Genomic DNA, 16,381 nt, shown 5'->3' on the forward strand with positions numbered 1-16,381 from the left:
TGGGCAATCCCAACTCTGTCTCTACGTTAACCTTGTTCTAGTCAGACAGTGATACCCAAAGGAGATCAAAAGCCAGTGTGTTCAAAGTATGCATGCGGGCAGGCAGAGATAGCGCTTGCAAAAAAATGTCAACCAACGGACACTTGGAGCTGCTTCAAGAAATGGATGCAAAGATAATCAGAATGAGGTCCAAAGAGAGAGCTGCAGAGACATGAACTAAAACTTTAAAAAAGAAGAGGAAGACAAACAGAGTGACCATGTCAAAGATAACAGGTAATATTAGAGAAAAGTTGAGCAAGAAAGCATATATCAGTGTGCAGTTGAGGGAGGTAAATGAGCAGTATGATCAGGGAATAAATGAGAAAGGGTGTTATTAATCTTCTAAGCCTGAGAACATCAGGATGAAAAGCTGTATTTTTCTAGTATTCTAGTATTTCTCCAGAAAGATCCCGCAGCTTGTGCTGCTGGGCTGAGCTCACTTGTTCAAAGGTTTTAAAGAAGTCCCGACAAACTTTTGTCATCATCCAATGACAGCTGTCAAATACTCATTTCAAAATCAAATTTAGCCAAATGAATCATCACTCATTCAAAGATCAGACTACTTGTGACTTTAGCCTCCTGGACCAAGCTGTAAACCTAGGAGAAGCCAGAGAGATCTCTGAGCTAGTGAGGAATCTAAAAACAAAATTAAAAAAGATTTTTTTTATCCTCATGCAAGGCCATTATTTTTGTTGCTTTTAGAAAGAAGGGAAGGAAGAGAGAGAAACATTGATGCGAGAGCGAAGCATCAATTGGTTGCCTCCTGTAAGAGCCCAGACTGGAAATTTAACCTACAATCTAGGTATGTGCCCTGATCAGGAACCAAACCCACAATCTTTTGGTTATGGGACAATGTGCCAACCAACTGAGCCACACTGGCCTGAGCAGTGAGGAATCTTTATTAGAACCCAGGCGGTTCACTCCTAGCAGAGGTCTTCATCTATTAACTCTTATTTAACATGGAACAAAAAGCAAAGGGCAAGCGATGTTGGTCACAAAGAAAAGTGCACTCTTTTAGCTTAAAGGCAAAGAAGGCAGCCGAAAAACTCACCCCTGACACAGAATTAGCAAAGCCTGGGAACTTCCAGGGTTGCTGCAATTAACCCAGCAGACCTCTCGGGTCCAGGTGTCCTCCCTGTAATGTCTCACAGGTAGTTCAATGCTCATGGAAATTTCAGAAATTGCAGAATCTTAGAGATTATGTCATCCAACTCCTTCATTCCAGTGTTTCACAGACATGAACCAAAAGCTTAAGGCATTTCTGCATAGTTTTAAAAGACATCAAGTCGTTGTCGCTAAAGTGAAAAATTGGCATTTGAAAGGATAAAAATTTGTCGTTCAAAACTAATTATTATTTGGAACACTTAATTCTCTGATGACACTAAATAATTTGAGCATTAGGACAGAAAGGCAAAGCTGTGGGAGCCACCTCTGTGTGAGGACGACCCTCTCCGCATTAGCTTGGTTTCTGTGCTCCAAAGACAAGGCATGCCTGTTTGTAGTGAACCAGCCTTCAGATAAGAAGAGTCAAGACAGAGAGGACATACAATTACCAACTTTCTACCTGATTCTCCTCGGTGACTTTTAGAAAAGTTTAGGAGTATATCCTTGGCTAACAATATGTTTACTTGGCTGCAGCTCTAGCATCTACGTATCTTTCTATAGAACCTTCGGAAAGATGTTCCTTCAACCCAGCACCCTACTCTCTTAGGAGCAAAGAAATCCGTTCCCCATCTTCCCACCATGCTCAAACCTCCACGACGGGTCCTCCAGCTGTCCTCCCTCTTGGGTGTGTGTGGCGGCCACTCAGGGTTGAAGCGTATCTTAGACGCTGCCTGTCACCAGGCAAACCGTTTGGCCTCTGGAGACATCCTGACTGACCACTGCAGCCCTTCCTTCTGGCCCAGGTCCGGTTAGGACGTGAGTCAGGTGTGCTTGTCAGGAAGCTCCCACGGGTAAAGAGCATGGGACTTAATTATTTTATCTTTGCTGCTCTGCATTGGAGGCATGTGCTTTGTTGTTGGTCTCTGTAAATGGAGTGGAGAATGAAGAATTTCTGGCTTACAGTGTTCACTGGCCCTGCTCCGCCCTCCTGGTGGGGGCCAGTCTCTCAGGGAGACAGTCTGGAGCCTGAGGACCGCACCAGGTCATGCCTCAGGGCCTGGAAAAGGCTCAGGAGGGACTGGGCCCAGATGTCCTTCTGGTGCCCTTGGGACAGGGCTGTGCGGTAGGCCGCGTAGGCCAGGGTCAGCGCTGTCCTTTCAAAGTCCTCTTTCTTGAGGATGCCCGGGTGGCTGGAGAGGCTGGCGCTCAGCCGGCGGATGTCTGGGATGCGCTTGGGGATCACGTTGTTGCAGACAGCACGGAAGTCAGAGGCCTTCCGCAAGGAAGCGAGCTCCTCATCCTTGATGGAGATCTCCAGGTCGGGGCTGATCTCAAGCTCGGCTAGCAGGAACTGGTGAGAAACACGAGATACAGAAACACACAAAGCGTTTGGGCATCACTGAGGACATCATTGTTTTCATTATCACTCGCATTTGCTTAGGGAGGCAGCTGTGGAAAGAGCTTTGGAATCCAAGGTCCTGGGGTCCAGGTCTGCCATTCCCACCAACTGTGTGACCCTGGATGAGTTACTAACTTCTCTGAGCCTCATCTTCCTCCTCTATGAAATGATTAGTAACAAAATACTTTACAGGTCTATTGTGAGATGTAAATAAGACAAATATGGACACCATCTAACATTGTCTCTGGTACAAAGCCACTACTTAATGGCTATTTATTATGCTTAGTGTCCCAGATTAACCCATTCTTCCTTTTCTCCCTCCCACCCACCAAGGGTCTTCTAAACCATGAACTGACTATTTCGGATAATTTTAAATCAGAAGCTGGGAATCGAGGGATGCAGAGAATTGTGCCAGGAACTAAGTGGGAGACAGAGATATGTCCTCACTTCTCCCCTGTTCTTTAAGAGTCAGGGTGGGGTCTGCTATGTGCATGCCCTGCTCAGCCAGGCTCACCTTGGGAATCTAGTCTATACCTCTTGGACTTGGGGTTCTAACTCTCGTCTCTGTTGCCAGCTTTCCCCAGCTCCAATTTGTCTCTATCCTACTATTATTTTGCTAAAGCAGATCTGTTCATATAACCTCCACATTCAAGACTTGGCAAAGGCTATGCCTTTTCCAGTTTGTTCTCTATGGCAGGACTTGAAATCCCTCCCCACCGTCTGGCTCCACTGCTTGGATGCAACAGGCTGTCTCTTCCTTAGCCATGTAGTTCTGGTCCATGGAGGATGTCAGAGCCCGTCAAGGTGGGAGGTAGGGAGATTTGGAGATCATTGTTGCCCCTGATTTGATGGCTGAGGAGATTCGGGGCCAGGGAGACACATGGCTTATACAAGGTCAGAGCTGATGGGGGGCAGCATCAGAACTAACGCTCCGATCTTGAACCTGGAATTTTACCACTGAACCAAATGAAGCGTCCCTGGGACACTTACCTGTGGCTTGCAGAAGTGGGGTCTGAATGGTGGAGGTGTGAGAGGCAGAGGAAGACAGCCCTTGGGGTGGCCCCAGACGGTCATAAACTGTGCTGTCACAGTAGGTAGTTACGAGAGACAGGGCTCCACGCAGACAGCTGGCTTGGCATTGCCTGGACCCTGTGACCAGTCCTGCCTCACAGCCTTCACTTGAGACTATTCCCCACTCTGCTGCTTGGCCGCTGGGAGTGGCCAAACCCAAATGTCATTTTGCCTCTGGTGGCTTCCTCATGCCACCATCCCCTGTAATGTCACATGGGGAAGGAGAGAGGAGAGACGAGGAACACCTCACGTGGGGGCGGCCAGGGTGTGATGGCCTCCACAGCCGAGTCTAGGCCCCTCACTTTCAGGGCCTTTGTTTGCTTCTCCACAAAAACAGAAAGGTTACCATGCCTTGGGGACGATGTGGCCACCCGCACCTCTGCTTACCTCATAGAGCAGTTCTACTTCCTCCAGGGAGCTCTGCAGGACGGGGTTCAAGGGCATGGAGGAGGATCTCTTTGGCCGATGGGCAGCAGGGAAGAGCACGGCTGCAGGGAACAGAAGAATGAGTTGCAGGGGGCTGCATGCACCTGCCCCCCCATCCCCACCCCTGCAACCTTGAGGTCAGCCAGCCAGTCTTGAAAGTGACCGATTGGGAGCTGTGGTGGCCGTAAAGCAGGGGAGATGACAGACCACTCTGGTGTCCCAGAGAGCTCCCAGGAATGGCAGACGTTACTCCTTCAGACCAGTGATTTCACACCTGGCTGCTTATCAGAATCATCCCTGAAAGAGTGGGGAAATATGCTGTGTACAGGGGCGGGCAGAAGTGGGCTCACAGCTGTCTGTACGGAAGGCGACGTGTAGGCTGTGGTCGCCACATGGCTTTATCAACGCTGCGTTTCAAGCACTCACAACTTTGGCCTACCTTTGCCCACCCCGGTATGTCGAGGGAACTTATGTTAAAATGAAACAGAAGTGAGCAAACAACAAACTCCTCCAAAGTCAACAAACGGGTTCCCTAATAATACTGTTCTCTAGTAGTGATGCACAGTTCAGCGCTTTATCGGGATGATGTGCTGGTTTGTATTTACTGACAACCCTTTTAATCAGAGGAGGAGACTTCTGCCTATTCCCCAGCCCTCTGAAATTTTGGCTGCCAAGAAATGAATGCAGGTGACAAGGAAGAGAGCGGCCCTAAGATTCTGACACGTGGTCCTGGCTGGGTGGCTCAGTTGGTTGGAGCGTCATCCATACACCAAGAAGTTGCAGGTTTGATCCCTGGTAGGGGCGCATACCGGAGGCAACTGATAGATGTCTCTCTCTCTCTCCCTCTCCCTCTCCTACTCTCTCTCCCTCTCCTTCTCTCTCTCAAATCAGTAAACATATCCTCAGGTGAAGATTAAAAAAAAAAGGTTCTGACACATGGCTCTAGGGGTGTGTGGCACCAGGCTCAGGGGTTCCCACAAGGGCCAGCTGACTTTGGAATGTATTTGGGACAGTCAATGACTTGCTAATGCTGTTCCTTTGTGGTTGCATGTAGAAACAGTAGCTGAAGGAAGATGGATGGACTGCTACGGGCACAGAGGGTAGCAAGAATTAGGACCTTGCTGAGGACCAGTGAAGGGGTAGACAGGATGCTACCAAGTGTAGGAATAATCGTTATACATTGCAGAGTTTCAGGTCCTGTCAGGCTGGGAGCAGACAGCCCCGCCCACGCCCATGGCCCCTCCATGCGCCAGGATGCTGCTGCCAGCTGGTAGAAGAAGATACAGCTTTTGCACCAAAGGTAATTGTCAAGTATTGAATCATAAGTCAGATTCCCTTAACCTTAGATGACTATCCTTTCTCCTGCAGTATGCTGCCTTTCAAAATAACTATTGAAGCCCTGACTGGGCTTGAACCACCAACACAGCAATTAACAGCAAAATGTAAAGAATTGTATAGAGTGATTTTGGTTTAAGTCTCATGTTACTAGAGATGCTCTCAAATGCGTAAATAAGAAAGTAAGATTCTCTATATGGCTTGGTACCTTGGGCCCAGAAGCAGTAAATGGACACTGTCTACCATTTGAGGAATTTTTATCTTGAAAGTACTTAAAATAAATCCTGTCTTTAAAAAAGAATGATAAAAGTACAGTGTCTTCAAGACACTGGATTGTGATTTCCCAGAAAACTGGGCAACTAACTATAAAAATATCTAGACTTTGAGGTAAATAGCGCCCCCTGAAGCTGTGCATGACAGCTCTGCTCTTAAGAGTTTTTTAAAAGATTTTATTTGTTTTTAGAGAGAGGGGAAGGGAGGAAGAAAGAGAGGGAGAGAAACATCCATGTGCGAGAAATACGTCGATCAGTTGCCTCTCACATGCCCCCAGCTGGGAACCTGGCCCACAACCCAGGCATGTGCCCTGACTGGGAATTGAACCAGCGACCTTTGAGTTCAGAGGCAGTGCTCAATCCACTGAGCCACACCAGCCAGGGCCAGCTCTTCTTAATGATGGTGTTCTGGGGCCATCCAGAAAGGGCCCATTGATGTCCAGTGCACTGTGTTAAAGAAGACAGGGAACTGCATAAACATTTTAGAAAAAAATCGAGCCGAAATGATAAAAATGCCACATCTTTGATATAATGACATTTCCTGAAAAGCTCGGTGGTAGGATTCTCCCATTTTGTGGAAGAAACTGGGTGTGTGGGGTATTGCTGTAATACTGCTTTCTCTGTACTCACTTATTATCTATACCACAAGTCCTTCTGGGGTTAGCATAAATACGGTTTTCGGTTTCTGCACCCCCAGCAGATCCCGGCAGGCTTCCAGGCCATGCGCTAGGCACTGCCGTTGGCTGACCAAATCTGTGCATGGTGGGGGGTGGGGGGGGCCTCGACAGGCAGGGGACCCTCTGCTTCCCCAGACCACTGTGGGGAAGGAGCCCGTGAATGCCAGAGCACCATTCTATAGCCTTGCATCTTAGCAGAGTTTGTTCTCTTTGCCGGAAAAGTGCCAGCGTCCCACAGAATCTGAGATTTTGGGGCTTTGCCTCTGTTCACTCGTGGCCTCTGCCTGTAGTTTTAGGTGCAACTCAGGAGAGTGAGGTGTGTCCTACTCACGGGCTTCAGAACCTTGACTGCACATTCAAATCACCCAAGGGGCTTTAAAAAACGCTGGTGCCTGGGTTCCCACGCCAGATGTTTTGACTGAATTGAATTAGGCTACAACTGGGGCAGTGAGATTTTCAGAAGCTTCCTAGGTGCTTCTGATGGCAGCCAAGGCTGAGTACTGAAGGGTGCCTGCCCGAGGCTGTGCAGAAGGTGCTGCCTCAGCTGGACGGCCGCTCTTGGGGTAGCCCAGTGGGTCTCAACCTGGACGGCACATTAGAATCCCCCAGGAGTTTTTAAAAACCCAAATGCCGAACGCCACCTCACAGGCCAGTTCATGGGCGTCTCTGGGGCGGATGGAGGCCTCAGGACTTTTTATGGCTCCCAGGGGATTATAATGGGCAGGCAGGGCTGACAGTCACTGGGCTGTCCGGAGCCACAGCCAAGCACATGACGCGAAAATGCAAAGCTCATTCCCATCTGAAGCCTTACAGGGCCATCTGAAGAGACCACAGCCAATGAGCAGAGGCACAGAGGGCGTGCACCTCGATTCTGCTTTCTCCTCGCTGGGACGTGACACCGGGACCAGAACCAGTCCAAGAACAAAATGTGGGTTCCTCCCATAAACGTGTACGTAGACCCTCTTCTCAGGATAGAACCTGAGAACAACTTTACCTCTTTAACTCTTCTTCCAGAATTTCTCTTTTTTTGTGAAATTAAAGGTATGGGTTCCCTTAAAATATTCATACTCCAGCAGGCAAAGGGGACAGGAGGGAATGACTGTCCCCAGCATTGAGCCCTTTCTGCTGCCTGTCACCTCAGACGGAGTGGCTGCCTCTGGGAAAGCTATTCATGGCGCTAGACCTGCGCTCCTTCACTGGTCTGTTTCCCTGGGAACAGCAACACTCTCACATGCCCACCCCAGGGCGCCCCTAGTACTCAGGGAGGTGGGAAGAAAATACTCTGGTTCAAAATTGAGTTTTAACAATGGAAATCTTTTTTTCCAATAGCCCTTGTTCTCATTGTTTTTAAAATAATAACATCTCAGGGAAGATTGTTAGAAGTAGCTTCTGTCTCTAGACCAGCCAGGGGAACGGATGATTGTTCCAGAAAGTGTGTGGGGAGCCCAGGAATCTGAAAGATGGACCCCTCCCTCCTCCCATCCCCTACCCAGTGCCCCTTCCTTCTGTGAGTACCCCTCCATTGCTGTAGCGGCTTTGACCCTGCACAGGGCAGGGGCTTCTCAGCGCCCTTAGGCTGCGGAGATGCAGCCAGCTCTGGGCCCAGCTTCTCAGCGGCTGCCCAGCCTCAACCCTTAGGAATGGGATGAGGATAAATTCATCTCCACTGGAGATGCTGCAGGTTATGTCTGCCCCAGGTCCAAACATTTGGCTACCAGGTTAACCATACAGTCCCTCCAGATGTTTTTGTCAATAAAGGAGAAGGCACGACCCTGCTGGAAATGCAAATGGCCCAAGCAAGGGCTGACCAACTCTGAGAGGCAGGCGTGCAAAGCCTGAAGCTAGACTCGCTCCCACTTGGTGGGAAAAACAGTGCTGTACCCCCAGGAAACCTTTCCCCGTGACCCCACCACATGCGGTTCCTTCTCTGTCCTTGTGGTTTCTGCATCCCTGCTACACGTTCCATGTCTTGCTCATGGCGGAGGAAGCGGCCTTTCTGCTTCCCGTGCTTGACCTTGGTGTCCGCAGGAAGCTGGGCTCTGAGTGCAGGCTCAATAGCTATGTTTCAGAGTGATTTTTAAAAAATTAGCTATTAAAAAAGCAAAATCAAAACAAGAACTCTTCCACTCAGGCTTTGCTGGGTTTTCTTCCTTTCCCTCTCTCAAATTTATGGAGATCATTTGAAGTTCGGCTCCCTCCTCCTTGTCAGCCATGGGGCGGCACAGGCTTTGCAGGGCTGAGAGGGGAGAGACTCAGGTGCTCCCCCTGGACTGCCATGAGCAAGGACACCCCCTCTGAGGAAGGAACGGGGGAGGGGGAGACCAGGACTGGCAGGACCCCCGCCTGCCTAGGCACCACCTGAGCATGGAGCCTCTGGCAAGAAGATGGCTGGGACAGTTTTGTCAAAATCACGGACTTGTGTACTTTTTGGGGGTGTAAAACTGGGCCAGTTTGTTTCCTTCTTTTCCACTCAATGCTCCACACCCAGCCCGCTCTCCAGCTACTTCTTCAGGATGTGAATGTGCCACGAGGGCCACTCAGCGTAACCAGGGGACACCAGAGGTTCCCACGCCTCCTTGCCGGCTGGTCTGCTGCCCTGGATGGGCTCTCCCCTCCTCCCTCAGGCCCTGGGCCGATGAGCTCCGGGGAGCAACGGACTGTTTACGAGTCATTGGACAGACCAGCACAGAACAAATGATTCACTTCCTGAAGGCCACGCCACGTGCACTGCGTTAGTCCCGAAATTGGACCCAGACATGCAGAAATCACGTGTCACATCCTGTTCTGTCCATGCCTTCTGTTGAAAGACACATTTGGACCTCAGACTGAAGTCGTTAAAACATGGGGCTCAGACGTAACCGCGGCTCATGAGCCCACGTGAGCCCCCCAGCGTGATTTGTGCTTCCCGTGTGGACCTTGTGAAGTACTCAGATCCCATTCTAGACGGGAAGAAACGTGCCCTAGGCCATCCAATTTGCTTGCAATGGGGCTGAAATTCAAACCCAGAGCTCACAGGTTCCAGAACCCAATATCACCAACAGGGTGAACAGTGCTCTCTTTTTGCAGGCACATCTGCCCCGAGACTGGGTGTTCCCCAGTTCTGAATAACTGCAGGAAGGATGATATTAATTGTGAATGAACGAATGAATGAATGAATACGGTATAAAACATATTCTTCCTGGGGAGGAGGGGGGCGGTGGAGGAAGGCTGCATGTTTATCACTTATTTATTTTTTACTTTTTAATTGTATTTTTTTCCATTACCATTTAGTCCCCTTATACCGTCCTCCCGGCCGCAATTACCCCGCCCTCCCTGCATGAAGCACACATATTTTTAAAAATCTGTAACTTTGATTTATAATGTGGTATTGCGACATGCCAGGTCAAGGGACTACAGCCCTGTGAACGCGCTCTTATACTTGTCCACACCTCTTTCGTCCACTGTTCCTTTGCAGTCCCCTGACATAAAGTGCAGCCCATCCCCTCATCTGTGGCACCACTGTACCTGTGAGCCTGAGTGGGGCTGCTGGAAAACACGGACATGGTCTCACGGAAGTTCTGATGGTCATTTTCACACGGGCCCTGACACGCTGCCCGACCCTTCTTCTTACTTTCCGATTCCTCTCAGTCTATTTCGCTGTGAAATGGATAATGATTCCACCCCTCCTACTTGCTCCTCAAATCAGTCACCCCGGCTCTGGCCCAGATACTGACGCCTGTTATGGTGTGTACGCTCCTATCTGGAGCCAACTTTTCCACGGGCATGAAGTCTCCAAGAAAAATGTCGCTCACCTCTCCACTTTTCTCTTCTGTGTGCTTCCTTTTCCCCTCTCCACTGGGTCTTTCACATTAACATGAAAACATGTTACTTCTTCTATTTAAAAAAAAAAAATCCCTCTTTGCTGGCTGCTGGTCCTCCCTGCCCCCGTTCAGAGTGCAGAATTCTGGCCTCATCTGGCACTGTCCTCTCTCCTAGCCACCCTCTTTTTCCTGCTGACTTGCAGCTTTTTATTTATTTCTAGGCCAGACTTTTATATATTTAACTGCCTATGGGAATCTCCTTTTGGACATGTAACAGTTATCTCTCCTGGTTCCCAGCCCAATCCCAGCTCCCCAAATGAACACATGTATATGCATACACATACATGTATGCACAAATGTGTGCCCCCCCACATATCTCCTGCTTTATCTACCTTCTTCCCATCTCTCTCAGTTGCTCAGGCCCAGAACCTGGGAGTCACCCCTGACTTTTTCTTTTACACCCTACCTCTGACTAATCAGCAAGTCTTGGTGGCTCCACGTTCAAAGTCGATCTGGAATGTGGCTCCTTCTTGCCATCTGGAATGTGGCTCCTTCTTGCCACATCCCTGCCAGCTTCCTGGTCCAAGACTTGAACATCTCTCCTAATGGGGTCTCTGCTTCCATCCTCCGTTCCTGCCTTCATTCTGTTCTTAACACAGCAACTGAAGTGATTTTGTGTGAACAGAGGTCAGCTGTGTCCATTTCATGCAGTGTAAAAGCCAAAGTTCTTCAGGGGGCCACGAGGTGTTATGTGACCTGACTTCTTACTGCATCTGAACTCACCTGCTATCCTCCCCTGGTTCATGCCATGCCAGCCACAGGCCTTCTCACTATCCCTTGAGCACCCCAGGCATGCTTCTGCCACAGGCCTTTGCACTGCCGTTCCCTCTGCCTTCAGTTTTTAGTCACCTCCTCAGGGAGGCCCTCCCTGACTACCATATTTAAAATTATAATCTTTGATATCCTTTAACCTCTTCCGACTTTATTGCAATCTAACAAACCAGATGTTTTATTTCTATGTGTTTGCAGTCTTTTCCCTCACTAGAATGTCAGCTCCACAAAGGCATGGGATGTTGTCCTTTTTGGTCACTGTATTCCCAGTGCCTCGCATCCTGCCCATGACTGTTTGTTGAATGAATAAACGATTCTGTTAGAAACACATTAACTACCTTTGTCAGGCCCTGGCTGGTTTAGCTCAGTGGATTGAGCGTCAGCCTGCGAGCTAAGTGTCGCTGGTTCGATCTTCCAGTCAGGGCACATCAGAGAAGGAAAACTCTGATTCCAAAAAACCTCCGCTGCCTTGCGGCATACCTCTTCAGGGGAAAGGCTAAGGGAGTAAACCCTGACAGAAAATCCGGAGCCGGAGTCCCTAAGGCGGTTTGACGTTGTAGTCAACACCGGCAACTCCTGCGGCGCACCTGAAGCCAAGCTGTATTGACTCCGTCTTTCCCTTGGACCCTTCAGCTGCGAAGAGAGGGGGGGTCTGCTGCATGGGCAACAGCAGACCCTCCATATCACCCTGCCCAGGCTCTGTAGCTTCAGCGTCATCGCAAGATGTCGATTCAACACGGGAGGAGACAGATACGATGTCACTCCCGAGTCGGACTGCACAGCCATTCTCGGCGGTGCAGATAGACTCTTGAGAAGCTACACCATCGTCTCTCGAGACGGACGGCTGCCGACGGAACTACCTTTGTCACCAAACTCCTTTCTTTTCAAACAAAGTGCTTCACTAAATCTTTCTCTTTCTAATGGAGTAATTTTTAGAACTTATTTGCAGTTATAGGTCCTGGCTAATTATCACAAAGTAGATGTTGTTTCCTATGCTCTGTTTTTATCTCTGAGGAGCCCCTGTTCTGGTCTGGGAGGAGCTACTCCTAAGTTTTTTTTTTTTTTTAATTTATTGATTTTAGAGAGAGAAAGGAAGGGGGAGGGTAGAGAAAGAGAAACATTGATTTGTGTTCCACTTACTTATGCATTCATTGGTTGCTTCTTCTATGTACCCCGACCAGGATCAATCCCATAACCCTGACATATTGGGACGACACTCCAGCCAACTGAGCTACCTGGCCAGGGCTTGGGAGAAGCTACTTTTAATGATCTCAGTCAAGGCTAGCACCTGTCTCCCCAATGCCTTAGCCCATCCAAGCTTTCTTGCTCAGACATACAGGAAGAAGCATCCCTAAATGAAGGAGCCTGTTTTTACTTTGAGTCTGACCATTTTATAACCTGGGATAAAAATCACCTCTTCTTCCCTCCCATCCCCCAATAGGTCCAATATAACAGCATTATTAAGGCTAATCACCATCTCTACTGTAATTTACACAGCGTTTGTACCAAAGAGCTTGCTGAAAAGGACTCCAACTGCAGAACTTTTCCAGCCAAAATACAACCATATTTTTAATGAATCAATTGAAGCAACCCTGTGGAAAAGGCAATGGGTGTGGAAAGGAAAAGCTCTGGTTTATAAAAGATCCGTTGCCAGATCCTACTGATGTCATTTACTTTTTTGCTCCTGGGCCAGCCCCTTAGAAGCTCAGTGATATTCTGAGCGAGCCAGGATCTTGGCCCGGGTGCTGGGGTCCAATGGGAGTGCTTCTGGAAGGGCTTCTGTGAGTCAGCTCTCCTTGGCCAGACTGCCCCACCACCTAGGGACCTCAAGCTGCTGGAAGGGATGGGGAGGCGTGAAAGACAGTGATACTTTAAGGCCATAGACTTGGGGTCGGGGCACGTCAAAATCCAGCTCTGTCCTTGCTGCTGAGTGATCTGGGGCACATTCCCTTCTTGCCTCACCCCAGTTTTCTTACCTGTACGTGATCAGCATAGCACCTGCCTTCTGGAGTGACCGGGGAGTAACCGAGGTGGACTCAGCACTGCTACTCCCGGTCCCTCAGTACTTACTGAGCACTGACCACAGGCCTTTCCCTTCACTCCTGACTGAAAACTCACACAACACCAAAATGGACACCTGAAAACGACATAAATCCCCCTGCAGACCTGAAGAGCTTCCTTTCCCTATTAAATTGCTTTAAAAAGAAATTATTATATGTATTTTATAACAACAGATCCTTATATAGTCAGTAAAGCATAGATTTCTTTTCTTAAGAAGACTGGCTAGTTCCCTCCAGCCCCCCAAGCCTTGCTGTGGTAGGAGCGCGGCAGGCTGGGACTCCAGGCAGGTGTGGCCAGTTCCCCAGTTTGGCCACATTAACCACAGGCGAGTCACTGGGTCTTAATCAAGTTTGTGGAGCTGGAAGGGCGACTCTGGCGCAGGGAAGCCGCCACCCGGGGCCAAATCCTAGAGAGCGCTTCTTACTGAGAATGTGATGGGTAGGAACAGGGCGTATTCCCTGTGGGTTTATTTCCACCTTTCTGCATGTGGGCGCAGGGCGTGGGGGAGGTGGAGGCTGGTGGAGCAGAGGGGGGTGGGGTGGGGTTGTAGAGGAGGAGCATCTTACAGGGAGGGCGTGGTCTCCCTGAGACTGTTTCCAAAGGGAATTCTCCGAAATTTAGGCCTGCCTTTGGGGTGGGGATGGGGTAAGGATGAAGGTGAAGGGACTAGTAAGTCACTGGGCGTGACTCCCAGTCTGTCTTTTAAAAAGATGTCAGTCGTGTATTCCTTTTAAAGAATTAGAAAAAGATGTTAAAAATGGTCAACTATGTGGAAAACTTTTGTTGATGGTTTGCATGACTCCATAGCATTTGTTGACTGAACACTGACCGGAATCACTAATCTTGCGCTTATCAGCTGCCTCGCCCTGGCCCCAAGTTCAGCTGTGCCTGCTGCCTGTCTTTGAGCAAGTCGTTCTTGTTATTGGGGACAGACCTTCCCCAGCCAGGACCAGGTGGGGCCAGGGCAGTTGATCCCAGGATGTTGCGATAGAAATGTCTGTTGAGAATCTTAAGCTTTCTTCAGCGAAGTTATTTCGTTTTTTGAGTGGCTAACATTGTATCCAGTGCTTCGCCGTTTACAAAGCTTTTTATTTACATTCTTGGATCTGACGCGCACTACGACAGAGTGAAGTTCAGTTTTGTACGGTTAACACGGTACCCGTTAGTGAACTGAAGCTCCGAGGCTTGCCGGCGACCACACAGCCCATTAGAGGCAGAACTCAAATCTTTGCGTTCCCGGAGGGGTAGCTCTGGATGCGGTCATCGTGTTTACGAGCCTCGTGACCAATCAGATCATCTCATTTGGAAGAGTGGCTTTTATCATCTTTTTCTGTTTTTAATAGGCTAATTAAGTAAAGCCCCCAGTGTCACACAGGGTAAAAGGGCAGAACATAACTTCAGTGCTTCTTCGCTCTCTGCTTCCAAAGTTTGTGCACACGAAGAGCAGGGAGGTAGAGTGTGTGTGTGTGTGTGTGTGTGTGTGTGTGTGTGTGTGTATGTGTGTGTGTGTGTGTGATTATCTTACCAGAAATAGAGGGGAATGCTACATTAATTATTTGCCCAGGACAACAATTATTTCACAGCTCCGCTCAGAGAACTGGCAAGTCTCTAATCTCAGGCTTAAAAAAGATGGAATAAAACCCCGAATAAGTGCAGTGCCTCCCCTCCTCCATTTCGGATTCATCTGCTCCGCACGCTCTGTTCCCACACAGTCGTTCCTTCCTTCCTTGACTCTCTGCTTGGGAATCAGGAGGCACCGTCTTATGCCACTGTGCCAGTCTTCAGCCTAGTTTGGGTCTCTAGAAACACCTATGAGCCTGACTTTTTTTTCCAGTTCTTTCTGGGTCTGAGAGACCTCAGTTGACTTTAGTTGGTGGGCGGAGAGATTTCTGTTCAGATGGGCACATCATGGCCAGCACCTTGGCCTCTCACTTCCTGCCAGTGATATACTCTCACTGGCTGGAGGTGCTGTTCCTGTCTGCAGCCTGGGGCTGGTCCTGGGGCAGAGAGAAAAGATGGCATGCCGGCTCTGAGGAACTACATCCAAAGGGAAAGAAGTCAGCCATGAGGATCACAATTATGTCAGGGACCCTTTGTTTACCAGGGTGGATGGGTGGCCGGTGAGGGCAGCCGGCAGGTAGGCACGAGGATGCTGAAGAATTACCCTTCCTCTTCTGCCCCTGGGCCAGCTCTACCCAGCTGGAAAGGTGTGTGCACTCCTGGTCAGGCTCTTCAGGTGGCACCTAGGCACCCACAGTCCCATCGTGTTAGCATCAGACCTGGACACCTGCTTTCCACGCGCCTGGCCCAGCTGCAGCGGCCTTGAGGGAGCTCAAGGGAGTCTGTCCACAAAGAGGACTTCACCCTGGCATGTCAGAGAGGGATTCCCAAGTCCCCTCAGCAGCCTGGATTTTATTCACTGTCATTTTCTCCATCACCTTCTAACACCTTCTAACATATCAAGAAGCATCAAGCAATCAGCAGAGACGAGATTAAAGGAGGGTGTGGGGCTTCTAATTCCCTTCCCCCTTTTATGCCCGCTCCCCAATTTCCAATTGTATGTAAAAAAAAAGATAAGCATCAAAGAAATAAATAAAGAGCAACTCACCCCTGCTCCACCTGTGGGGCACGGTAGCCTGAGCATCGTAACACAGCAGCAGGAGCAACAGTGTCTGCCAGCACATCTTCCCCTCCACGAACGTGGAAAGTTGCCCTCCAACCCAGGGGGACCCCAGGAGCTGCAGGTGTGCCCTTACTGGTCCTCCCTGGGAGACGGTGCCGTTCTTATCACCCTTCCCTTTTCAGAAGAGCAGACGCCCTCTCCCGCCCGGAAGGTAGAGGCAGAGGCAGCCTCCTGGGGGAACGGGCGTGGAGACCTCTCTTATCCCAACTCTCTCTGGGATTGGGGGACTGGGCTGCCACAGAGAGACTCTGTTTTTGAGCACATCTGGAGTGACTCACGGGGCATGTGATTTCCTTGGCAGTGGGGTGGATAAATATAAATTCTGTACTTGAGTTCCATGTGTTGGATGCACCCACTGGAATTTTTCTTTAACAAACAGACTCGTGGAACTTGTTAGAGAGCCCGGCGAAGAGCTGGCTGCTGTCCCCGTCCACACACACAGCCCGAGCCAGGGCGAGGACTGCAGGAAGAGCTGGGAGCCTTGTGTTGCAGACGCCGGGGCGGACGCAGCCCGGAGCAGCCTTCAGGACAGCAAAATCATTGTCATGTGGGGGCCAAGGATCAGGTCCTGCCTGGGAGTTAGACCTCGCAATATGCATGTCTGCAGCCAGTGCTAGAGTCTCCCCCAGAGTCTGCAGGGTTAGGGAGTGGGTGGGTCGTGAGGAGCAGAAGTGGGGCAGGGC

At 49.7% G+C, this 16,381-nt stretch overlaps 1 protein-coding gene across 1 annotated transcript; it reads right to left on the minus strand.

Annotated features, from left to right (window-relative positions):
• Positions 1-1,337: 1,337 nt before the first annotated feature.
• Positions 1,338-15,909, minus strand: FAM180A (family with sequence similarity 180 member A). Its single transcript, XM_090286810.1, has 3 exons — positions 15,624-15,909; positions 4,001-4,101; positions 1,338-2,494 (listed from the first exon to the last, which is right to left on the minus strand). The coding sequence occupies exons 1-3, from the start codon at positions 15,697-15,699 to the stop codon at positions 2,150-2,152; spliced, it is 522 nt and encodes a 173-aa protein (XP_090142936.1). The 5' UTR covers positions 15,700-15,909; the 3' UTR covers positions 1,338-2,149.
• Between the last annotated feature and the right edge of the window lie 472 nt (positions 15,910-16,381).

Source organism: Furipterus horrens, unplaced genomic scaffold, assembly GCF_987537825.1.
Source record: "Furipterus horrens unplaced genomic scaffold, mFurHor1.1.pri manual_scaffold_9, whole genome shotgun sequence".
Classification (NCBI taxonomy): domain Eukaryota; kingdom Metazoa; phylum Chordata; class Mammalia; order Chiroptera; family Furipteridae; genus Furipterus; species Furipterus horrens.

Bases quoted from the DNA above. Each gene is read 5' to 3' on its own strand.
- FAM180A (XM_090286810.1), bottom strand. From the start codon at position 15,699: ATGTGCTGGCAGACACTGTTGCTCCTGCTGCTGTGTTACGATGCTCAG. The intron at 4,102-15,623 runs GTGAGTTGCTCT...TGTTCCCTGCAG, and splicing joins GCCCCACAGGTGGAGCAGGG to CCGTGCTCTTCCCTGCTGCC. The intron at 2,495-4,000 runs GTAAGCAGAGGT...GTTTCTCACCAG, and splicing joins AAGTAGAACTGCTCTATGAG to TTCCTGCTAGCCGAGCTTGA.